Genomic DNA, 24,132 nt, shown 5'->3' with positions numbered 1-24,132 from the left:
GACCTTACTGCTCCAGAGATGAGGGATAAGGTTCCCCACACAACATGGCCGGCGGACAGCAGCTTCCTTTGCAGGTGAAGGGGGAGTGCTGGTACCTCCCTCTGTGTTGCTAGACTCTTCCTTCCCCATTCTTGTCAGCTTCGTCATGTAGGATCTGGTGCTCTCTGAGCTACTCTCCACGAGACTTTGTTATCAGCTGTTGAAGCGCCTTTTGTTGTTGATGCTGTTGTTGATGTTGTGTTCCAACACCAGGTACATTTCCTCATGGAAATGGTGGTGTGGTTTTTTTTGGTTTTGTTGTTGTTGCCATGTTTGGGGCCCTTACCAAACAGCTTTGATAGGACAATTTGATGTTCTAGAAACTAACGAGGGGCGTATGATTTTACATGCTGCACTAAATAAACAACAGGCAGACACAGCCGGATCGAGCGTTTCAGGCCAGCGCGGCCCTCGCAGCCGCCTCTCGCTCCCGGGGAGCCGGAGGCGTTGCTCACGCAGGCGGCCGGGCAGGCCGGCAGGGCTAGGGGCGGTGGAGGCGGGCAGGGGCTAGACAAGGGCCTAGACAAGGACTCCGAGCACTCCCCAGCTTCCCCCTGTCGATGCCGCTGCCCCTCTGCGGCGAAGGGTGGCGGGGTCGCCACTGCCGGCTAACTCGGTGCCGCTCCGGGGGGCCGGGCCGAAGCCGCTGCCCCCCATTCCCGCCCCGGTTATGAAACCGCGGGGGGAGGGGCCAGCGCCGGCCGCGGCGGGGCCGGGAGAACCGAGTCCGCGGGAGCGCAGGTGAGAGCGGGGTGGTCTTTCCGCCCAGGCCGCGGGGGCTCCGGGCCGCGCCGGGGGCTGCGGGGCGGCTCCGCGCCAGGCCCGGAGGCGCCGGAAGGGCAAGAGCCCGCGCGGTGCCAGCCGAGCTATATTTGACACGGGCAGAAAGCTGTGACGGCCATTCAGGAATTCTGAGTAAGCTCAACGCGACCACGGGCTCAGCCTAGGGATGCTCTGTGGGAAGGAATTGCGGCTGCGGACGGCGTTTGGCGCCCGGCCCGCTGGCTGCAGAGAAGGCCGTGGGAGGCCCGTGCTTTTCCTCAGGGGCCTGGTGGCGTTGTGGCTGGCATAATACGGGACACGAGTGACTGAATCCCACCGCCGTCAGATGAGCAGTTCCGGTGTGGTTGTCAGGCAGTGCAGGAGCCCAATTCGAATACGAGGTGGTGGTTGTGAGGAAAAGTGGCCATTATGCAGCAAGTACCTTCTGAACCCGTTTGTTGCAAGGCCAGTTAGCCCTGGCCATCGTCGCTAAAACTCTGACCTTTCCCTTAACTGAATCTTAAGAGCTTAGTGTGAGCTACCAGAGGAACAGTTAGAGTATTATGTGGTTTCACAGATGTACTTTATGCAGATCTTTGGGTTTCAGGCTTGAATGTCTGGTAGAAGAACATCTGTCAAAACATATTCCAGTGCTTTAGGATACATTAGTTTTCATATGTGAACAAAGAAGATTTTATTGAACTGGTTCCTCTCTTCAATAGAGAACAACAAAAAGCTAGTGTTATCTCAATGAAAGAGGATATAGGTCTAATCACTAGCTTCAGAATAACTGGGATATGTTCCATTCCAGTTTTCCTCTCTTTTCTCTGGTTAGAAGTGTATGACAGTCTTACCTTCCATGCTTTGTTTGCTTTCAGTGATCAGACAGAATGGCTCCAGTGAACCAGCCAAAGGACAAGAAGCGTGAGAGAGCATGTCAGCATTGGCCAGAAGAGGCAAAATCAGCTGGGAAGAGGAAACGGGACTGTGGAGAACGAGGGAATGAGAAACAAGAAAGGAAGTTTGTGAGAAAAACATTTAAACCCTTAGGGAAAAGAGGTAACATTTCTTCAGATTCTTACCCTTTTTCCCTACCAGATTTACTGCAAATGACAGGCATTGACTAGTTGAAGAGGGAGAATGCCAAGAAGCATGTTCAGACACGAGTGTTCAGATGGGGTTAGATGTTGAAGTAGTAGGCAGACTTGTGTTGGGGTAGTACATCCTCCAAGTTTTTGTCTAGTGAGTGTGTATGCATGCATGAATGTTTGAGACTGCATACCCTTTGGTACGAGCACTGAAGTACTGAAGATGCTGTTACAGCTCATTCGAGGATGGTTTAGTTTTGTGGAATTCCTGCATTACCAGATCTCGGCTTTAGTGTAGGACAGACCAATCTTGGTAATCCATTCTTACTCTCATGCAATTCTGAATGCAGTTATTAGTTTCAAGGTGGGTGTCCTACAGCATCCAGTCTGAACTGGTATTTGTGCCCATTTTTTCCCTTTTCTAACTTTTGCTACAGTTCGTAGGAATACTTTCTACCTCTCTTCAGATTAGAATGGACAGAATTTCCTGTAATTACTTCTCCTCATGTGGATTTTTTTCCTTTGGTGTCTAACTTACATAAAAAAATCTTAAAGATTTTTGATGTAATGTGGAGTTGTGATTAATTTCTAATATACTGGAAAGTTCAATGCTTTGCATTATCAGGGAAGCTGTCTAGACTTTACCTACAGCAACTTCATAGAATCATTTAGGGTCAAAAAGACCTTTAAGATCATAGAATCCAACTGTTAACCCAGCACTGCCAAATCCACCACTAAACCATGTCCTTAAGTGCCACATCTACACATTTTTTAAGTATCTTTAGGAATGGGGACTCATCTGCTTCCCTGGGCAGCCTGTTCTTATGGTTGACAACTCTTTCAGTGAAGCAATTTTTCATGTTTGCCAACCTAAACCTTTCCTGGTGCAACTAGAGACCATTTCCTCCTTCCTATCACTTGTTACTTGGGAGAAGAGACCAACTCATCTCTCTCTACAACCTCCTCTCAGGTGGTTGTAGAGAGCAATATGGTCTTCCCTCAGCCTCCTTTTCTCAGATAAAAACCCATTAATTCCATCAGTGATTTAGGTGATCACCGGGGTTACTGCCTTGTGTGGCGATACTTTGTGTTTTCTGTACAATTTTGGCTTAAGGATCCAGAAATTGCTGAAGTGTTTTTCAAAAGACAGAGATTCAGGGGTTCTATGATTTTGCACATTTCCATTGTGTGGTCTGTAAGTTCAAACTTGGAGGAGTTAGCAGGGTGAACAGTAGCTGTAGAGGCAAAATGCTCTGTTTAAAAGGAGTTCTGTCCATAACTCTAGATAGTTAAAACATCTTCTGTAGTTTAGCTCCATGATTTTATTGCAACTTCATGACCTGATTTCTGTATTTGGTAAGCATCTGCCATTCATACAAGATACTTCAGAAAAATGAGGCTAATCATATTTTTCCCTTAACCCTTTTGTAAAAAGATGAAGAGCTTTGTATTTAAGCATTTCCATTCTGTGTTTCAGTTTGTAAGTGTTTGGAATTTTTTTTTCCTCCTGATCCATATAGGACAATTTCTGTTTCTTACAATTAAACCACCTTTTTAGAGGGTTTCTTTCAGCTGACTCTAAAAAGGCCCGAAGCTTTATTTTTTAATAAATTATTGTCCATTATAAAATGGAATCTGAAAAAAATTACCTCAATTTCTGTTGCCTCTGAAGAAGGAACTGTGGATACCAATTCTTCAGTAAAAAAAGGGAATTAGAGTAGAAATACTTTTGTATCTATTTCAACAGGTGTGACAAGTGTTCTCACTATGTTAGCATGTGAACAAAAAAGTGTGCTTCTCTCCATCATTGCATTAAAGAAAGATTTAATTTAGGTTTTAACCATATAGGATGATCCATGTATTTTCAGTCTTCTGTGTTTTTTTTTTTTAATAAGTATCCTTAAATGAAAATATCATTTGTGTTTCTTAAGAAATGCATTTGACATTTAGATCCCCTGGGGTGTTACAGACCATTGGTGTGGGGATGATTAGATCACAGACATGGGACTGAACAGATCTATTTTTTACCTAAAGGCCCCTGAAGACAAAAACTTGGAATGTGAACAAAATGTAGAAACAAGCTGTGCTCTCAGCAAAAATCACTCCAAACAGAAAGGTTTTCAGGCGGTGAGGCGTCAGCAAGTCTGTTATCAAAAACAAAACTCTCAGTGCTGTGAGCAGACTGTATGGGCTACAGCGTGAGCAGACAGAAAGTTCTGATTCACAGCAGGCATTTCAGGAACTGTGTGGGAGCTCATGTTACCATACTTGGGAAATTTTCAGGTGTTCCTGCTGATTACACATATGACTTTTTTTTTTGCTGTGTGCAGGAGATTACCACCTCCAATGGCATATTTCCAAGTTGCTGGAGCTTTGGATAGTAGCATTGTGGTTTGGGTATAAAACATTTAAATTGTATGCTCTCCAAGAGGTCCACCACCCACCTGTGGCATTGCTTTAGTCGTTTCCTGTTGTCTTTGATAAATCTTTGGGAAAGAGAAGGAAAGTTTAACAAGAAGAAGCATACACAAAGCTCTGGTGGGCTATGGGATACAATGGACTCCATAATTGCAGAAGCTACTGAACCTTAGATGTGCAAGAATTATTTAGAGGCTTTTATTTTGTGGCTGAAGCTTTTTATGGATGTAGCAGGAAATTCAGATGTCTTCCTTTATTGTTTAATGAATGAGCATGACAGGTGTTGCTAATTAGTGAGTTTTACTCTCTTCCTCACTGGCAGGTTGCTGTGGAGATGGATTTGTGATGAGAAACAAGAGAGTCCTTTCCTCTCAGCTGGAGCGGCGATGCAGCATTGTTCATTATGTCTACCAGAAAATGCTGGGAGGCTCCTTTCAGGCACAGCTCAGGCAGGTGAGGAGTGTCTCCTTCAGGACCTGGTGGACATCTTAGCTCCCTGCATAAAAAGGTCTTCAGCACAAGCAGAGGAACTTTAAAGGGCTGAGAAGTTCCCCAGTTTGTGGGGTACACAGTTTGTGGCTCCAAGTCTGATGCACCCTTATGTTTCTTAATCCTGTAAAATGCAAGAGCTGAGATGGCTGTCCCTTTTGGATGACCCAGCCCTGCCAATTTTTAGCCTCTGTTAATTCTGCACTTCCTTGAATCATATTTAAACTTGCCCACTCTCCCAGTTGACTTATTGCACAGTGATACTTTTGTATGCTGATCTGGTTTGTGGTACTGTTCTTGTATCCACTTTTCTTTGCCAGTCTTGTCATGTTAAGTGTTGATTTTTTTCCTCTTCACAGACATAGCCATCAAGTCCATAATGTTTTACTGTTTCACAGAGTTGAATGCCTTTCATTTGAAAACCAGTTCTTTCTGTAACATTCATAGGTGGGAAGCACCTGGGCGAGCTTTGTTGTTACGAATTTTGTGTGAACATACTAACATTAATGACAATTAGAAATTATTAGCATTCCTCATTCCATGAATCTCAGGGATGCTTGCAAAAGTCGTAATTCTCTTTTACCTTTTAAATAGAGATTGGAGCTGGCTTTTCTGCGTTCTCTTTCCTCATACTGCCTCTTTCGAAGAGCAAGTCCCTTTGACAGGAGAGTGACGTGTCTGGAATGGCACCCAACACACCCCAGTACGCTAGCTGTTGGTTCCAAAGGTGGAGACATCATCCTTTGGGACTGTGAAGTACTTGCTAAAACCTGCTTCATAAAGGGGGTAAGCCTCTGTATGTGAGAAATGGGTGGGAGGGAAAACTGGAGTACTATGGAGTACTGCAGATAAAAACCAAGGTCTGTTGTGAAAAGCGCATAAGGGTCTTGGGTTTCGAAGTAGCCAGTTATGGGTAGGACTGAGATGCATCAGCATGACTGTTCCCAAGTCCCAGTCCGTTTTAGTACTGGGGAGAACTGAGGCATGGTGATTAAGTTCATAGTGAAGCAGCATTTGGTGTGTGCTCAGTGGAAAAATAATACAGCAACTGGCAAAAGAGTTATCTTCAAAGGATACCAGAAACAAGTAGGCAGAGAGGGTCTGTCTGGTTTAGGTCTCAGTCTTTCTCTGCTCATCTATTATTGTGGCAGATGAAGAAATATCTTTGGGGAGAAACAACGTGCCTTTATCTTAAGTTAGAAACTAATGTAGAATGAATGGTTTGTACAGCTGGCATACCCCCTCATTGCTGTATTCAGCCATTTCCATTCCAACAGGGGCTCAAGGACTTTTAACTTCTATTACTTTTCTAAGTTAAGATAGAAACACATTGAGAGGTTTATCCTCTGGAAGTCCAGAGTCATCTTTCTCTTTTTGTAAATAGGCTGGTGCCAGACAGCAAGGGTGTACCTTGCCTGGGGACTGAAGGAATTGCCCCAGGAGGGCAGCTCCTGGTTTAGACAACTGTCATGTTGGAGACATGGTTGTCTTTCCTGCTTAGAGGACTGTGGTGTGTTTCACTGTTACTATTAAATACATAGCAGTGCCTGCAGACTTGCAGAACACACTTTTCTCCTTCCCCATCACTCAGTGGATTTTTCTTTTGTTCATCCCCTTCCTTGTAGATGGGAGCTGGAGGGGCCATCACAGCAATGAAGTTTAACCCTTTTAACCCTAGTCAGCTGTACACTGCGTCAGTTGCCGGCACTACCACCCTGCAGGATTTTAATGGCCATACTGTCCGGGTCTTCACCAGCACCGAGGACTGGGAGTAAGAATACAGTAATGCTTTGGGCCTCTGTGTCCTGCTGGCAGAAGTACTACAGAGAGCAAGAGAAACAGAGAGAGATATATTTGTCTCTAATATGTGAGAGCTGGGCTTCCTCTTCCCAATGTACATGTTCTTTATCCTCTGAATTTCAGGGAGGCTCATTCTTTTTATTTTTCCTTGAAATGGGGTAGTGGGTAGGAAAGAGCTTTTCACTAATGGGGAGGGACTCTGATGCTGCTAACTTCCTGTTGTATATGAGTGAGTGGGGATCCAGTGGATTTCCTTAGTTGTCTGTTCTTAACACATCACAAAGCTCTGTGCCCTGGGGACCTTCTAACCTCTTCACTTGCTGGCAGGGCTGCTTGTTGTCAGATGGTTTTTACAGGAAAATTCATAGTTCTCTCCATGCTTCTCCACAAATGCCACTGACTTCAAGCAGTGCCTGCCATTAGGGTCATGCCAATTCATCCCACCAAGCTTCTGGTGCTTATCTAAAATACCAAAATTAAGAGTCTGGGTTCCTTCAGTAGTGAGTGAAAAGGGGAGATGAATTGCTAGAAGCAGCTCTTAGAATTACCTTCTCAAGACTCTTGTTTTTTTCTGTGGACTCATGAGGAAGCCTGAGCTCTTCAATTAGTTACTTGAGTTCTGTGCTTGAAGGTAAGTGAGAGAATTTCAGTTAGCTTTCACTTTACTTTTCCCCACCTAATTCTTTTTGAGTGCAGCATGGTTACTTTTTAATTTGGCTGTTCAGCTGCCACCTTGTTTGTAATAGGGCAGAAGGTGAACCCACGTTGTGCTGGGGTGACTGGTGGGGTGAGCAAGGAGAGGTAAACTGGGTCCTGAGATATGAGGATCTTGTATCCCAGTGGGATGCCTGTCACAACAGTGATGCCTAGATTTGAAAGGGCATGCCATCCTCCTTCTGCTGTGAGGACAGGCAGGCTCTATGGGGAGGCATTTTTTATCTTAATTGGCCTCTTGAAACCTAGTATTTACAGTGAGACTTTACTAAGTAGTTGTTCTGTGAGCAGCAGATGGAGTGCACTTGAGTACCAAAGAGTTTGGGGACTCCCAGTTAGCTCTTTTTTTCTTTGTGTAGGGTTTCCACTTTTCCTTAGTAGAAAGGCTGGGGGAAAACAACATAATAATAATAACTACAGCATAACCTAGAACATAAGATTACTATGCATTGGGTTTAGCAGTAAGATTTGCACTTGGCTTTTCCTGCTTGTTGGTACCTTGAGAAAGACCAGATAGAGCACTGGAAGCAGCATGTAGGGAGCTAGTCAATGTAATCTTTTTAAGTAAAGCTTGGTGCTGGGCTATCATGAGATTTTATGTGGTTTATGCATGGAATGGTGCTGGTGTTGCTTGTGATTTCCTAAGCATTGTCTGAGCTAGGTGGTTCACTGCAGATTAATCCTACCTCCATAACAGAAGCAACAGTGCTTGCTGCTAATGAGGTTTGCAGCCCAAAGTTTGAAGTATCAGAAATGTATGTGCTTGGATTTGAAACAGGTTAGAAAAAGAGTTTTTGTGTATATGCTCTGTCAGAAAGCAGTGCTTTTACCTAGAGAAACTGACAGTGTGTACCAGGAGGTGACTCTTAAATTAAGATTTTCACTTTTACTCTAACCTTGATGTCTCTTGGCTTTGTGTGTATTTCAGAAAGGGCCAGGAGATTCTCTTGGAGACATCAAGTTCAGTCCTTATGAGGCAGAGAAGCTTTATGTGGCATCGGGTGATGGCACCCTAAGTCTGCAGGATCTTGAGGGCAGAGCGGTGCAGGTGATCTCTCATGCCCTGGACTGTGGCCATGAGCATCATAATGTTTGGTGAGAAGAGGGCTCAGCAAGGTTAATTTTCTGTTCCTTGGGGTTAATGCTGTGATGCTTCTTTATCTCTGCTAGTGTTAGGAGACTCTTGGTATGAATTGGTCTTATGGGGGAGCTTGGAGACAGGGTCCTGGTTGCTAGGCAGCCACAGGGCACTTAGGCTTTTACATTAGCTGAGCATGCTGACCACATCGTCCCATGCTACTTTCTGGTGATGCCATCTCCTATCTTGCAGATACTGACGGCTTTTTACTTTATGAAGTGTGAGGTGAGAAGAGCAAGGTAACATCCTTCTCTTCATTGTTGTCAGTAGTCTGTTTTATCAGTGGCAGCTCAGGTGGGATAAGGAAAGCCATACAACATTCCTGCACAATTTGAGTTTCAGTTTCTTGAGTTTACCCTATTGCCCTTTTGCAGACTTCAGGCTCACCATGTTAATTTCCATGGCATTGAATTCTTAGGATAATTTATCTTGCAAGTGAAGCTTTTGCAACAAGTTCCCAAAGGACCCCAGCTTTATTCTCACTGTCCTTCCCTCAGGGGAGATGGCATTAACACATATGTCTTTATCAGATAAGTCTCTATTCAGTTTTGTTTCCTGGAGCATGAAGTTGAGACAGTTTGATGTGCAGCTTTTCAGTCCAAAGCTTCTGTCTTTACTGCTGCTTCAGTGTTTTGTGGAAAATGTAATTTTAAAGCTGTTTCTTCACATTTGTTGAAGTCCCAAGAATGTTCTGATCTTTCCCAAGGTATTTTCATGTGCAGGCGCCAAGTGGTTCTTCAGCCTCAATTATGTTATGCTATTGCAATGTGTTACACTCCACCCAATAAGCCCTTCAATATTACTTTGAAGTTGTTTCGCATTCAGTTACCAACAGAAAGCATTACAGATAAGCTGTCCTTCTTCCTAATACTCAGGCCCACACCACCAGGCAGGAGATTGCAGTTAAAATTTGTTGCAGTCTCCCTTGTCAGGGAGGAGATGTGAACCCGAACTCCACTGCCTTCACTTTTCTGTAGGAACAGCACTGATTTGTGTCTTTCCCTCTAGTTGCTGGTACTGCAGTGTGGATGTTTCTGCAAGCTGCCGTGCCGTGGTGACCGGTGATAATGTGGGCAACGTGGTCCTGCTCAGCACTTCCGGTGAAGAGGTTTGTATGGCTCCATGCAGCATCTCCTCTACAGGAATCTTCATGGCTCATGTGCTTTCCTACTCTACAGGGACCCTGGAAAGGGGTGCAAGTGACTTGCAGCTCAGGAGATGAGTTCACTCATTGTCTGGGTAGTGAGAAATCCCCCACTTCTGTCACGCAGTAGACATTTTACATTGTTGAGTATAATGGTAATAATTCCTAAACAAGGAAACCTGTCATGTACTACCCCTTCCTTAAGAGTATTTGCTGTTAGTCAGAATTATTATAGGATAACCTGAAGATGTGATCACCTTCTGCCAAAACCCTTCACATGTCCAGAAACTTCGTGCCCTGATGGGAGTCATTTAGGAGGTACTGCTTTGCTGTACACCCTTCTGTGACCTGGGGATAAGCACGGAGCAGTAATGCAGTGACTGTTGGGATGGAAATTGCACTCCTGCCGTTGGACACGAGAGGGCAGGCAAAGGCAGAATGTGAGTGGAGTAGCAGCGAAAGAGAATAATTGTAGTGGGCCCTGCTTCAAGAGCCTGCTGTATTGTCACACTGGCACTGCCCTCTCTCCTGCATGTAAGGGTAATATCTGTAAACGTTTGCCATCAAATGTGCAGTGGCCAGAGGCAGCTGTGTAAAGTAGTGGACAGAGTCAGGAGTGCTCCAGGTGACTTGTCCTTATTCAGCATTAGTTGCTGACTTACATTTTTTTCCCCTGAAAGAATGTGACAGTCTTTTCTCCCTTTATCTTGGGAGATATCTGTTATTCTAGGGAGGATGGGCCAGCTTCCATCTTTAGATTAGAGATAACCTTCTGGCCTTGTATAGAAATTTATTCATGGCTACTTTGTATTTATTTGTTGTTGTTAATTGAAATATTTATCCTACCCTCATGTTTCTTTCTTCACATGTTTCTAAAAGCCAATTATATCCTCTCACCTTTTTTACTTAAAGCAAGGTTTTTTTGGTTTTCCACACAAAGCAGTTCCTTCCTTCCTTCCTTGTTATCTTGGCAGCAGGTTTTCTCTGTGTGTTCCAGTTTGTTTAAATCTTTCTGCAAGTGAAAAGCTGGCACTGCTTAAAGTCTTCCAGATGTGATCTTGCGTTGTACAGTGGCACTAATACTTCCCTCCATGAAGGCTCACAGTTGTGTTTTCTTTTCTCATAGCTGTAATAAATTGATAGATCAGAGCTTTTCTAGAATGAAGTAGTTATTTCCCAAGGTCATCTTTTCCTTTCTTGTTTCCAGTGAGTACACTATTGGTGTATTTTAGAATATTTGTTACTCTATAAATGTGAGATCTCTTTACTTGCCACTAGTAGATTTTAATTTAATTTCTTTACTCCAGATCTTGATTATTTTTTTCTACATGATTTTCTGTTTGCTGTAGATCTGGAAGCTGAAATTGCACAAGAAGAAAGTGACTCATGTAGAGTTTAACTCCCGATGTGAGTGGATGTTTGCCACAGCATCTGTGGATCAGACAGTCAAAATCTGGGACCTCAGAAACATCAAAAACAAAACGAACTTTCTTCATCTGCTTCCACATGAGAAACCAGTCAATGCAGGTGAGTTAAGGATTTCATTGCACAGATGTCTGCAGAGAGTCCAGTCAGTTTCAGCTGTTATTGTGGTGACAGTGCTAGGTTTTGCTCACATTCCAAGTTGCATGGTGATTAAAACAAGGAAGCTACTGGGAATGTGTGGCCAGAGGCAGGGAGATGCAGCAGCCTAGGGCAGCTGCAGCACCTTATTAAGACTTGCCATACAAACTGTGACACTGTACCATAGAAGTGAGTTTGAAAGCAGCAATGGCTGAGATTAGAAAACTGAATTTATTGGGGCAATCCCTTTAACAAGAGCAGAGAATGGAACTCAGACCTCTGTTTCTTGGGTGCAACTTTCCCAGTTGATGGAAGTTTAAACTGCAGGTGTCCATCTCACTGTTCCACTGTCTTTCTGTTTGAATGAACAAGTTCGTTTCTTTCCTACTGTGATTCTGAAATGAGAAAAAAGATTTTTCTTAGGTAACCCAGCACAGTAAGTTTCAGCTTACTTTTTGTAGGAGTTTTGAGTTTGTTTGAGACAGGTAGTCTGTCTTGTCAAAGTTTTATCTGTTGGGACACACAGCCATATTCACATCCCAATTAAAGAAATAGTGATGGGTTTTCAATCACTGAAATGTGACAGTTACGTTTCTTGTCAGTTACAGCATTGTGATCTTTAGTTTGCCTTAATGTCCCAATTTCCTAGCTTACTTCAGCCCAACACATGGTGCCAAGCTTCTGAGCACAGACCAGCACAATGAAATCAGGGTTTATTCATCTTCAGACTGGACCAAGCCACAGCATCTGATTCCACATCCACATAGGCAGTTTCAGCACCTCACACCTATTAAGGTGAGTTAAGTCTAAGAGGAGCATCATGCGTGGTGCTATTAGCCATCTGCAGATCAGAAATGGTCTGATTTCTGGTCAAGATACTACACTGGTGGGTGAATATTTACACTGCTGCAACTTCCAGTGGAGCACTGTTCTTCAAGCTGTGGGTGAGATATAGTAAGAGTTGCTCCCAGTGTCAGTTGTCTGTATTGTGTCAGTGCTGAGCTCTGTCCCTTTCTCTAAGGTCTCCATGACTCTGTTTTCTGATCAGGCAACGTGGCATCCTCGCTATGACCTCATTGTGGTAGGTCGCTACCCAGACCCCAAGTTCCCCGGGTACACGCTGAACGAGCTGCGAACTGTGGATGTGTTTGATGGAAACACCGGCGAGATGGTTTGTCAGCTCTACGATCCAAATGCTTCTGGGATCATCTCGGTGAGTTGAGTGCTGCAGCTGAAAGAGCTGTCAATAACAGTGCTGTGTCTCTGGGAGAGAGGCATGGTTTAGGGACTAGAACCATATCCAGTTTACTTGTGACAGACTCCCAGTCATGGGATATGGCTGTCAGCTAAAACTGCTGACTCAAGCAGGGCTAGTCCATGGTTCTTTGTGGGGTTTTTGTGATACTCTTAGGGAACGCTGGTTTTTCCAGATGGTTTGTTGCTGTTATATAAGCTGTGTTGCTCTTATGACTGTTACATAAGCAATGGTGCTCTTACAGACTCTGTGTTTTCATTTTCAGCTCAATAAGTTTAACCCTATGGGAGACACACTGGCTTCTGGCATGGGTAAGTGAAGAGAACCCGGGGCACTAAATGTGTGGGTTCTAGTCCCAGAAAAGGGCTGGCTTGTTGTTCCATGCCATCCATGAAGCAGTAGAAGAAAACAATGGAGGGGGGAAAGCCTTTTCCTCCTAGGCTGTACCGTTTCCCTTTGTTTTATTTATCTCATTTCCTAGGCTACAGAGCCAAGTTTAGTCAGTTTTTTGCAGGCTGTGTGGGATTAAGTTAGCTGGCTATAGATTTAGGTCTTAGACCTGTGACAGATGAGACTAGGAATTACTTACGTTTCTTAGTTAGATCAGATTTCCACGGCTATGTGGATACAACATCTGCAATAATTATTTTTGTATCCTCTATACCTTGGAAATACCTTAGAAAAAGTTTTCTGAATTTCTGGCATTTAAGTGACATAGCCTAAGGTACTATGATTGATATAGAGTTTCTGATACACAGCATTTAATTTTTCTTCTCAGGCTTTAATATTCTGATTTGGAACCAGGAGGAGATGGCAGTCAAGAAGCATGAACATCTTTTGAAAGCCATGAGAAACGAGGAGATTGAACCATGACAGAACAGGGGATTGAAAGCTGGAGTTGATCCAGACGTGGAGGGCAGAGGCAGGCAAACCCTGGCACAAGCAAACTCAAAAGCTAACTTAATGTCCGGGGAGCTAGAGGAGATGAAAATGAAAAGCAGTGATTCTAAACTGCAGGGAAGGAAGTGAAAAGAGACCGATCTAGAGAACTGATTTAGTATTTTGATCCTTTCTCAATCCCAGGGTAGAAACTCAGTTGTTGGCAATGGGCAGTATAAGCCGTGAAGGGAATTAGACTTTGTCCTTCCTCCCTGGATCTGATGTTGCTTCCCTGATACTCTTGGCCTCCTTTTCTAGAAAGTTGTGTGAGTATTTGGTTCCTCTAAGTGGAGTTATTACTCATTTTCTGAGGCACTAGGAAAACTTAAAAGATGTTCCCAGATCTTGCTGAATTTACTGCTTTCAGCCTACCATATCTATTTGTCATCACTTGTCAGAGGTTCCCATTTCCTGTAGTCTGCAGTGGAGCAGCTCATGACAGGGTCCTCAGCCTGTTCTGGTCCAACCCAGTTGAGAAACCTTTTGCTAACAGGTTTGACATCCTGAAAAGATAGAATGTTCACAGGGTTGAAGTCATGGATAGCTTGGGTATCCTAGGAAACACCAAGCTCTCATATGCAAGCTTGGAAAATGTGTTTGTCAAGACATCAGGCTTAGCCTGTTCTCTGCTTGCAGCTGTTTAACTGGACCACAAAGAACAGGATGCCAGAGGTCTCTATCATTGATTGCAAGGACATTGTGGAGCTGGGCACCTGCTGATTCTCTAGTTTCTGTTTTCAGAGTTCTAGGCTGTTTCTTGCCAACGATAGGTAATGTTTTTCATCCATGCCTATGTGCTTCAGAATGTTTGGTAAGAGTGTTATAAAGCAGGAATGAGGGATTTCTTCCAAATACCCCTGCTCAGAGCCAAATCTTAAGACTGTTGTTAAAGGGTTAAGTTTTGCTTTTTCTACTTTGTTTACAAGGCTGCCTGGGGCCTTGCTGCTGTCCCAGAGGTTGATGGGATGGGTTCCAGGCCTGTGCAGATTCTCCACATTCATGTTTATAGTTTTGCAATATTAATATCAATAAAATTTTGTACTAAACTAAAATTCTTTGATAGAGTGGCTGCTTTGAGGATACTGAACTTCTTTTGTAGGGGAGAAGTTTGAGACCTTTCTACAGGAGGGCTATGAGACATACAACTGTGGTAGAAGTACCAGTCATTGTACTGGGTCTGCAGTACTTGGACCCCTCCAAGCTGGACAGGATGCATCATCAGCTGTATCTATGCATAGCTGCTGCAGTCAAAACCAGTTTATGTCAAATCTCCCTGTGCTATGTGTGGGATTGTCAAACAGGGAATTCCTTTAGGGGGGTATGCTGCAGTAAATTCTGCCTGCTTTCCAACACTGAGCACACTGGTGCTAACCCTGTGAACTCTTAGAGAAGAAGAGTAGAGTTCAGTGCGAAATTGATTTTAATAATGAAATGTATTGGAACAAGTACAGAAAGTCATTCACAGTCAAAATGTCTAAATCATCATAGAAACCTTTTCTGTGTGTATGCAAAATTTGGTGCCTTTAAAAATAACAGGTCCTCTTAAATGCACTTTCTATTACCTCTTTCTTGTGCCTATTCTCACAGGCAGTAGTTTTTTCTTTATGACTATCTTGCTCTGCAGGAGACCTAGTATGTATCTTCAGAGGACAAAAAGGTGAGGAAGATGCTGAGAACAGCAAGCTGCTTCTGCTGATTTAGGGTTCCCATGCTGGCAGATGCTGATTACGGTGTGGAGAAAAGTCCCCATGGTACTCCTTAGGGGAAACAAAAGGAAATGTTTGTAACCTAAGAAACTGGCTTCTGCATCCAAGAGGGGAAGGGAACTGCATCAGAAAGGGAAGTAAAAGTAGGAAGTGAATGTGCAGTATCACCATGTGAAGAGCCTGTGCTTCTGGTGCCTGCTGCAGTCTCTCATTTTCTGCCAAAAACTACAAGGCAGGTGGTGAACACTGGTCTCTGCAGCAGCTGCAGTGTGCAGAGACGCTGGAGAAAGAATCACACTTTGGACAAAATGCCCAAGTGTGACAAAGGAGTCCACAGTCACCTGCCAACTCTAATCCTTAATGTTTGTTTGTTGTCCATACAGTAGGGAAGATAAGAAGAAAAACTATAGAACTTGGCATTTAATCTAAGTCTTAGGTAAACAGCTCTGCTACATCTCTTAATTACAGCATAAAAACATTCTGCTAATAAAGTATATTCCTTGGGCTGAAATCTGGACTGCCTGGAGTACTGGATACACCTTTTAATAGGTCCTTGAAGTTCAGATGTGGGAAGTAAAATTTAAACTTAGGATCATTAGACAGAAACCAAGTTTCTTATCTAGGGGGACTTTCTTTTCTAGAGCCAACATTGCACAACAATTACTTCGGTCACAGGAACTGCTCTTTCATGAAGGTCTTAGAGCTTCTTTGGGTTCTACTCTGATTCTACTCTGAGCCAAATCCTAGGATTGATTGAAAACTGCTAGGTTTTCAGTCTTGTCCTAATTTCAATACAGTCCTCTCTTGAACCACAATGTGAAGGGGAGAAAAAACACCAGTTGCCAGCAGCAACTAAACTACTTGACAGCAACCTCAAGAAACACGTTACATGTTTCCCACCATCTGCAGCAGTTCCCTCTGCATGGACAGCAGATGAGTCTTAGTGCAGTGCTGGTGAGCTGCACCCTCAGCTCAAGCCCAGCCTTTCCACCATCAGCAGCCCTATGGTGTGAGGGAAATCCACTCAAAGTAGGTTGATTCTGAAGAGAAACGCAACTGGATGTGGCAGCTGCTGGAGGTCCAAGCTTCTCTGCCACAGTCATGGTGAGTGGTAATGTTTACAGTCACTTGAAAGCAGGAAAACTTGAAACTGGCCATGTTGGGAATCCCAGACTGGGTAAAGTGTATGAGGACCGGGGCACCACACAGTGTATTGGCTTCAAAGTTAAGGTGTTGTTTCCTTGGAGTAGCTCAGTTCTTTTTTCTCAGTTCTTTCTAAAGAAGGTCACCTTTAGAAAACATCCAGAAATCAAGTCCAGCTTTGTTCTGGCAAGGAAAGGCCAAAACAGAAAAATGCTGATTAGCTGAAGGTGCCCAATCATCCTAAGGGGCATCACAGCTCCCTCCTACTGCCTGGGAAGGAGTTGAAGCAACTGTCAGGCCTGCTCTTCTCCTTCGTTGGAAACGTGCCGGTAGCCAGGGGGCTGAGACTGTATGCGAAAGAGTACAGTCAAGAGGAGAATAATGAGGAGAAGGAGAATGGATCCACACACAGCCAAACCCACAAAGAGTTCTGTAAGGGAGAAAATAAGTGGTCAGCATGGTATCATCCAGACTTTCCCCTTCTGCCACACTCTGCTCAAGCCTGGGCTCACCTGTGTCGTGCATGCTGCTTGATACCTTGCATTCTTGCTCCCAGTCCTGGGGAACAACAGGATCTGTGAGTTCCAAGAATCTTTGCAATGGGCATTTATGCTGACAGCCAGGGATTGTCAGTGGGAAGGGTTCCTTTCCACTCTCATTCCGGTAAAACATCTCCACGGAGAAGTTACTGAAAACAAAACATAGCAGGATGTTGTTTTTTTTTCTCCAGTTGAAGTCATCCCTTCCCAAAAACTCAGTGTGCACACCCTATTCGTTATTCTGGTGATTAGATTTTCTCATGAGAGTCTGCATCTAGGAGCAAGATTGCATGCCCCTAGAGTGGAGGAGCCTAGCCTAGGTATCTAACTCTCGAGGTGAAATCACAGCAGATGTCTTTACTGCAGCCCTCACCCATCATCCTCTTGGTACAGTTCAAATAAATGACATGAGGCGTATGGTGCTTGGATCTCGTTGTAGACATCTAGAGCCATCTGCAGTGCCACAAGTGTGGTGTCATGCTGAGAAAGAGGGAAAAAAACCAAATCAGTCACCCTTAGGGATGTGGCAGGGCAGCTCAGTAATGGACAAGGCAGTGTTGAGGGGACATCACCTTTGTAAATTCCATCTGGAAAATGAGAGAGGAACTGTACTGCTAGAACAGTGGTCTGTGATGGTGCCACACAAGGGGAGGAAGTGGAACAGCCATATATATGTCCTGCACTGTGTTTCAAGAATTAATCTCTAGAGAGCAATTTGGAAGAGATGCTTGACTTTCCAGGCAGTGCTGGAAAGAGGAGACAACTGCATCCACACTTCTGAAACATCACATTTGACTAGCATCAATTCATCTAGCAAATATATAGAGCAGTAGCTCCCCAAAGTCTGCCAGTCTCCTTCATGAGCCTGAGCTAACAGGAACAAGGACACATTGGAATTTTCCTCAGGGATCCCAGCGGAACAATGCCAGATACTGCATCTCCCACCTAGTCAGAGGCAAAGATGCATGTCCTGATCACTGCATGGGCTGTAGGGAAGCTAGAAAGGTTTAAAACTATCACCAAGCCCAACCCCCTGTAAGCAGGAGGAGATGGCTAAAAGCCAGCTCCAGCTCTAACTTACCGCTGAATAGGCAAGTAATTTTAGGTTCTGATGGGCAGTAACATTTGCTGCTTTTGTTAGATTTTTCCTTATGTGATCCAGCAGGACCCCTGAGGAAAGGAAACAGCTGGTAAGACGCAAAAGCCAGACAGAGCAGCACGAGGCTCCTTCCCTGGTGCACTCACCGCCTTGCAGACGGGCTTTTTCTACCCGATTGTGGATCCCAAACAGAAATTCAAAACCAAAGTCTTTTAGTTCCTTCAACTGAGTCATGACATCTGGAGTCACCCATCCAGGCAAATCCATTTTGTGTGCTTGCTAGAAAGAAACAGAACATTCATGTGCAGGTAGCACAGGTCATAGATTAAACAGAGAAGGGGAGAGTGTCTGGAGACCTGCCTATACTGCTGCTGCTTTCCTACACTATTTTAAATATACAATATGCCCCTTTCCTATTTGTTGCTTATGACCTCACACTGCTATGCTGCATACAAAGAATATATGTGTGTTTTGATGTTGTTTCAGAAAATAGTAATGAGAAGAATAAAGATTGCAATCTAGGAGCTACATTTCTGTGAAAGTGCAGCTGGAATGCAAGGGTATGTTGTAATTGATACAATAATTTTAGGGCATTGACTTTACATGTGGCTGATTCTGCCCTGCAGATGACATGAGGTCAAAGGAAAAAAACAGATAAGAGAGGGAACACAAACTCAGGGTTTCTGGTATACCTGCACCTGCTTCTCTGGAGGCTCTGAGGGTCACTGAAAGATACTGGACAAAGTTAGTGAGTGCTCTGTGGACATAACAGTGGGATGCACCACTGACAAAGCCCTGTACTCAAACCCAGGAGCCCAAGAACTGGGAATCAAGAGAAGAACTTGCTTTGCAGCCAACCCATTACATGAAAGGATTAGTTATAATGGCAGACAAACAGCAGTTGTGGTTTCCCAGCATTACCGAGAAAAATTTTCTTTGCCACATCCCATCAGACTTCCAGAAGTTGAGGCTGAATATCCTTAAGGGCCCATTTTGTCTGAGTGGTTCAGAGAAATTCCATCAGCAGCTTAGATATTTAGTTCTTCATTAATTTACAAAGAGAATAGCCGGTAAGTTCAGCTATTTCTTGGATTTTTTTTTTTGTCTCCATTCACATAGCAGAATGACTCTGCTGGCTCAGGTGAGAAAAACAATCCTCTTCAGGGCACTTTTTGCATGACTTATTAAAAAGAAGGAAGACCAAAGGAGCTGAAGAGACCAATCAGCCCAAGGGTACAGTTCTGAGTGAGAAATACTTCTTCCTTAATAACATTCTGGTTTTGCTTTGGGACTGTGGGCTGTTCTCCAGATTCTTGGGGATTACAGTGGTTGTCAGCTGGCCTTACAGGCCCAACCTACAAGCTCATTAAGTGACTCCTGAAAATGAAGATCTGAAATTCTTGATCTGTCTGACCAAAGGATATTTTGTTACCAATATAAGTTGATTCACTGTGATTGTTACAAGACAGGAAATCAGCATTGTGATACAAAGGGCAAATTCACATAGTACAATGCAGCTCTGGACTGGAATATTTTCAGCTTGCAGCAATCCAAGCTGCTGCTTTACATAGCAAAGTGCAATTCCCTGCTGATTTATCTTTTAACCCCCAAAATAGTGCACACCCCTGTATATCACTGCCAGTGAGCAAAGCAGTCTTGTACATTCATAGAATCAGTGTCAAAATGCTTTGGTTTACTGTGTCCATAATTCAATAATTCACTAGTTTGACATGAAAGATGTCCTTAATTTACTTCATCACGCTGTACAGTTATACACCAAGGAACTTGTATGTAACAACTTTAGGTCTCCTGCATTTGTGACCTTTAGTTTAGCAATTAGCACAGCGAGCCAAATTTATGATTTTGTTTAAGTCTTCATGAGATATGCTTTCAATAGAAATCAACTCAAATATAGAGTTTGGTGTCCCCATCCCAAATGGTAAAGGCATTTGTATCTAGAGTCTTTCTCTGACAAAGGACTTTAAAATAGGTCAAAAACAGAAGTGAGTGAATCCCACTTAACTTCGGATAGCATTATTTTCTTTTAGATATGGCATTAACAGAAGCACAGAAAGAAAAGTGATTGATTTAAAGGAACAGAGAGGTAGAGGTAGCACCAGGAATACTCCTAATTAAGGTCCCAACTTAAATCATAAAGTTAATGTTTCTTCTGTTTGCAGAGATCTCATTTCTACCCTATTGGATTTAGGCTTGTCCACAGCGATCTAAAGATTTCAGATTGCAGTAATCTTCTAGTGACTTTCAAGAGATACTTATTATGCAGGTGGGACTTTTTCTGACTCTGTCATACAGAGTGAGAGGTTATAGGGTGCAAAACCAGGTAATTCTTGGCACATGCCTCCAGTGAGTAAGAACTGTTATTATTCTGAAATCAGAACATTACTTCTAATTGTAGGGTGAAAGGTTGTTTCATGGGATTTTGTAAAATAATTTCTACCAAATCTAATGAATCCTGAAGACTAGATTCCAGTGGGTGTACAATGATGGCAAGACTTACTTCACAGAACAGTGTGTCATACACACTCCATATACTCTCAAGAGAGACATCCCGGATCCCAGTCTCCTTTGCCACCATCTGCAGGAATTGCTGTAGGTTGGAGAAAAGAGAAAGGTCCTAATCTCACAGTGTATTATATGCACTGGTATCCCTTCCCTTTTCTCAGAGCTCTGATTATATGGAGGTGGTAACTACAAGCTTAGAACCACTTTATCTCATGCAAACAATCACTTACCCAATTCTCTTTGGTCTTATTTATGTATTCTGCTGAGTGCCGTGTTTCAGTTTGTAGCTGTTCATATCGTGGACAAGGGGTCAAAGGGAACTTCAGTAGCTGGGCAGAGACAAGAGCAGCCAGGTCACCCAAGAATGCTGGAGTACAGAATTTGCAGCAAACATGCACAGCTGTAATGAAACCCTGACTGCATCTATAAAGAGCCACAAGTACTAACAGCAAGTCCATTTGTGGACTGCTCAGGTGTTGCACCTGACGTGTTGAGTGAATCCAATCCCTGAATTCTCTCATTTTTTTCTGAAAACAGTAAAACCTCTGCAAAGGAGGTCCTAGGAGAAGCTCAAGACAGTCTGAATCAAGACTGTAGCAAATATTTTTGTACACTACACTACCTGAGTAGTCAATACATGTCTTTGAGATGAACTTACCCTTTCGTCAGATTCAGGCACTGTGTGCACAGGGATAGGCTGCCAGGAGATGTTAGGGTTGAACATCTCTTGTCCTCCTGGTGGATAGAGGCCTGCCAGATTGGCCTCTGCACTCATCAGTGTCCGATCACAGTCCGTGCTGCGGATGAAGATCTGCCAGGACAGGGACAGTGCACCATTAGTACTGCTCCTGGAAGTGGTGATGCTCAGGCACAGGACGATACGCTCGCCCGGGAACACTGCCAAGTGCCCTGCAGTGGCTCACGAACAACAGCGGAACAGGAGTCGAAGGGACCAAGCCTGCTGATGCTGGCCTGGACAGAACTGTAAGAACACACACAGTCTGCTGTCTAATGCTGCAGCTGTCTGATCTGGATCAGTGGGATACCCAGGTGCATTGTGCAGAGGTTAAATACAGAAAGGGGTCTGAGTCTGAGGAAGAGTCAGAGAAGAGGAAGACAAAGATGCAGAAAACTATGGGCAAAGATAGGAAATACACTGTATTTGCAGAGCAGGACTGAAGCAAACTCCTGCATTCTGTTCCAAGTTCTAGCAATGACTGACTCTGCTCAGGAAAAGAAATGGCTTCTTTAGGCCTCAGTTTTTCCATCTGAGAAACAAAGACAAGAGTGATCTGACTAACAGGAGAGTAAACAAAAACAGGGAGGGCTGGGATTTTATGTGATCATTGTGGGCTCTTGGGATTAATTTTTAAGTCTTTTTTTTAAGTCTTGGGCCAAGACTTGACCATTCAAGATCTCAGAAGATAGAGATCTGAGCCAGAAAAAAGGAGAAATTAGAAAAATACAGCAATGCTCAGAAGGTCAAAATGGCAAAACTTTAGTATTCTGGTATCTGTGTACTGAAAACAGTTAAGGGGAAACTGGAGAGAAACCAGTTATAGAACAAGAGGAACAACAGGAAATCATAAAAGAATGTCCCAGGAAACAGCATGTTTGATCCAAAACAAGATCAAAAATCCTGAAGAATGAAATATAATGTAAAGATCGTAATTTTTTTTATATGTTAGGAGGGAAACATAAAATATATATACTCTGTATAATCTCTCCCATGTGAAGTGTACCTCAGCAACTTTACAGTCACAAGAAAAAAACCCAACTGGTCTTTTCTCTGACATCAATGTCTGCCCATTTTTACCTCTTAACTGTGGCTTGAAAAATCTGACCCTGTACTAGACAGGTTTGCTTTTATCCTTGGTAAGCTCTGAAGAAATAAAAAGGAAATATTTTAAAAGATAAGGACCTAATTCTAGAAGTATCATAAAAACCCCAAGCAATTAAGCCCTGAGTGTACATGCTTTCTTCAGCACCTTTTGCCAGGCTCCAGATTGTCGCTGGGTCAGGTGATAGATGGTCATATGGTGTCACCCAGAGGCAACACTTCTTACAAGGGAGGTTGCTCAACTTGAGCAAGGGTTCAGGCTTGGTTAGCAGAACAGCTTCTGTTTGCACATGTCTTGGTTTGTTTTTCTTTCTCAAGTGAGAGAAGGAAAACAGTTTCAACTCACAGAAGCTGTGAAGTATATATAAGAGTGAAGTATGTTTGGAAAGGAACTGCTGAGGATAGTTAAAGGATCTGTGTTTGAGCCAATGCTGGAAGTTTTGTTGATGAAGTAAATGTCAAAGAAGGGATTTAATCTGAACTGTGACAAGCTGGTTTCTTACAGGGAAGCCCTGGAAGGGGAGAAACAAGGAAAAGTGTATGGGGATTCTTAGTTTTCCCCATCAGTTCAATCAGGTTAATTAAGCTCAGATAAAATAAATGAAGTGGTGCAGAGCCTTTAATGGGACAAGGGGCCTTGGCTGCCTGCTGTCCATCTGAACCAGCCTCCTATCTGGAGACCTGTTCATGTTTCAATTGACTCAATACCAGTTGATTATTAACCAGGGTACTTAGGAGGATTTTTGATTTCCTTACTTTTTTCTATATTTTATAAATTCCCCTGTGCTTAGTACACGGTTCCACAAGGGCTCTGTGACTTTTTCCAAAAGAAGCCTACCAGTTTCTCAAGAACTATCATAAAGTGTGAGAACATCCTAATGAGAGAGGGGAATGAATGGCTTTGGGCAACGGAAGCTGTCAATACTTTACAGGTGAAAGGAAATGAGAGGATCATTGCTGGCTAGTAACTACTACTTATATTTACAGGCTCTGGTGAGATTGTATACGTCAAGTATACTGGGGAGGGCAGGGCAAACACGGGCTGCATTCTTGTGAGCTAGTGTAACAGGAAAAAAAAAGAATCTCACAAACTCGAGTAAGAAACAAATACCAGCTACAACACACATTGCTGTTTAGTTCCCTGGACTTCAGAGTGGTGGCACGAAGAGTCTCACAAATCTGGTTGGATTTGCTTTCGCACCCGCTGCAAGGGCAGCGCTGAGACGCGGCCGATCCGCGCCCCGCGGCCAGACTCAGCACAGAGCCTGCGCTTGGGCCCTTCTTCTCCTTGCTGCAGTGGGAAGGAGCTAAGGAACGAAAATACTTGGAGGCGAGTCCCGGCGCGGCGCTTCCCTTCCCCAAGGAGCCACCCGCAGCCCTGGCCCGCAGGGTGGCCCTGGCCCACCGCGGGGCGGCCGAGAGCGCCGCTGCCGAGCGGGGGCTGGCACTGACCTCCTGCCGCCGGTACGTGTCGCTGAGGAAGCCGCGGTAGCGCCGCCGCAGGGCCTGGCCCAGCTCCCACTGCTGCCGCATCCCCACCTGCAACGGCACCGGGCGTCACCGGCGGTCCGGACCACGGCCCGGGCCCCGCCGCCCGCCTCGCCTCGCCTCGCCTCGCTCCGCTCGCACCTGCGTGAGCTGCCCGAATCCCTGGGGCCAGGCGCTCTCCTGGTACGGGTCCCGCGGGAAGGCCTTGATGGGCGAGCGGTCTCCGTGCCGGTACACCTGCGGGCGGCACCGCGTCACCCCGGCCCGGCCCGGCCACGCCGGCCCGGCCAGGCTCCCCCCGCGTCCCCCCGTCCCCCTCACCAGCGTCACGAAGCGGAGGCTGCGGGCCCGGGCGGGCGGCGGCTGCAGGCACAGCGCCAGGAGCAGCAGGACGGCACCGCCCCGCCCGCCCGCCATGGCGCTCGCACACCGCCCGGAACCGAGC

At 44.5% G+C, this 24,132-nt stretch overlaps 2 protein-coding genes across 3 annotated transcripts; one reads left to right on the top strand and one right to left on the bottom strand.

The window, feature by feature from the left end:
* The first annotated feature begins 355 nt into the window (after positions 1 to 355).
* Positions 356 to 14,401, top strand: DDB2 (damage specific DNA binding protein 2). Its single transcript, XM_015629769.3, has 11 exons — positions 356 to 780; positions 1,680 to 1,860; positions 4,630 to 4,760; positions 5,391 to 5,582; positions 8,239 to 8,405; positions 9,457 to 9,556; positions 10,942 to 11,119; positions 11,805 to 11,950; positions 12,204 to 12,368; positions 12,676 to 12,721; positions 13,189 to 14,401. Exons 2-11 carry the CDS (start codon positions 1,692 to 1,694, stop codon positions 13,281 to 13,283), a joined length of 1,389 nt encoding a protein of 462 aa, XP_015485255.1. The 5' UTR covers positions 356 to 780; positions 1,680 to 1,691; the 3' UTR covers positions 13,284 to 14,401.
* Positions 14,402 to 14,751: 350 nt separating this feature from the next.
* ACP2 (acid phosphatase 2, lysosomal) lies at positions 14,752 to 24,132 on the bottom strand. Of its 2 annotated transcripts, XM_015629775.2 has the most exons (11): positions 24,009 to 24,132; positions 23,829 to 23,924; positions 23,652 to 23,738; positions 21,018 to 21,170; positions 20,590 to 20,688; positions 20,355 to 20,444; positions 17,983 to 18,115; positions 17,819 to 17,907; positions 17,111 to 17,217; positions 16,711 to 16,886; positions 14,752 to 16,628 (listed from the first exon to the last, which is right to left on the bottom strand). In XM_015629775.2, the coding sequence occupies exons 1-11, from the start codon at positions 24,102 to 24,104 to the stop codon at positions 16,492 to 16,494; spliced, it is 1,263 nt and encodes a 420-aa protein (XP_015485261.1). In that variant the 5' UTR covers positions 24,105 to 24,132; the 3' UTR covers positions 14,752 to 16,491. The 2 variants fall into 2 exon arrangements, with proteins under 2 accessions (XP_015485261.1, XP_015485262.1); XM_015629776.2 differs by lacking the exon at positions 20,355 to 20,444 and having other exon boundaries at positions 24,009 to 24,119.

The sequence above is a fragment of the Parus major genome, chromosome 5, assembly GCF_001522545.3.
Source record: "Parus major isolate Abel chromosome 5, Parus_major1.1, whole genome shotgun sequence".
Lineage (NCBI taxonomy): Eukaryota > Metazoa > Chordata > Aves > Passeriformes > Paridae > Parus > Parus major.
The sequence above is the reverse complement of the archived record's forward strand: the minus strand, read 5'-3'. Positions and strand labels throughout refer to the sequence as shown.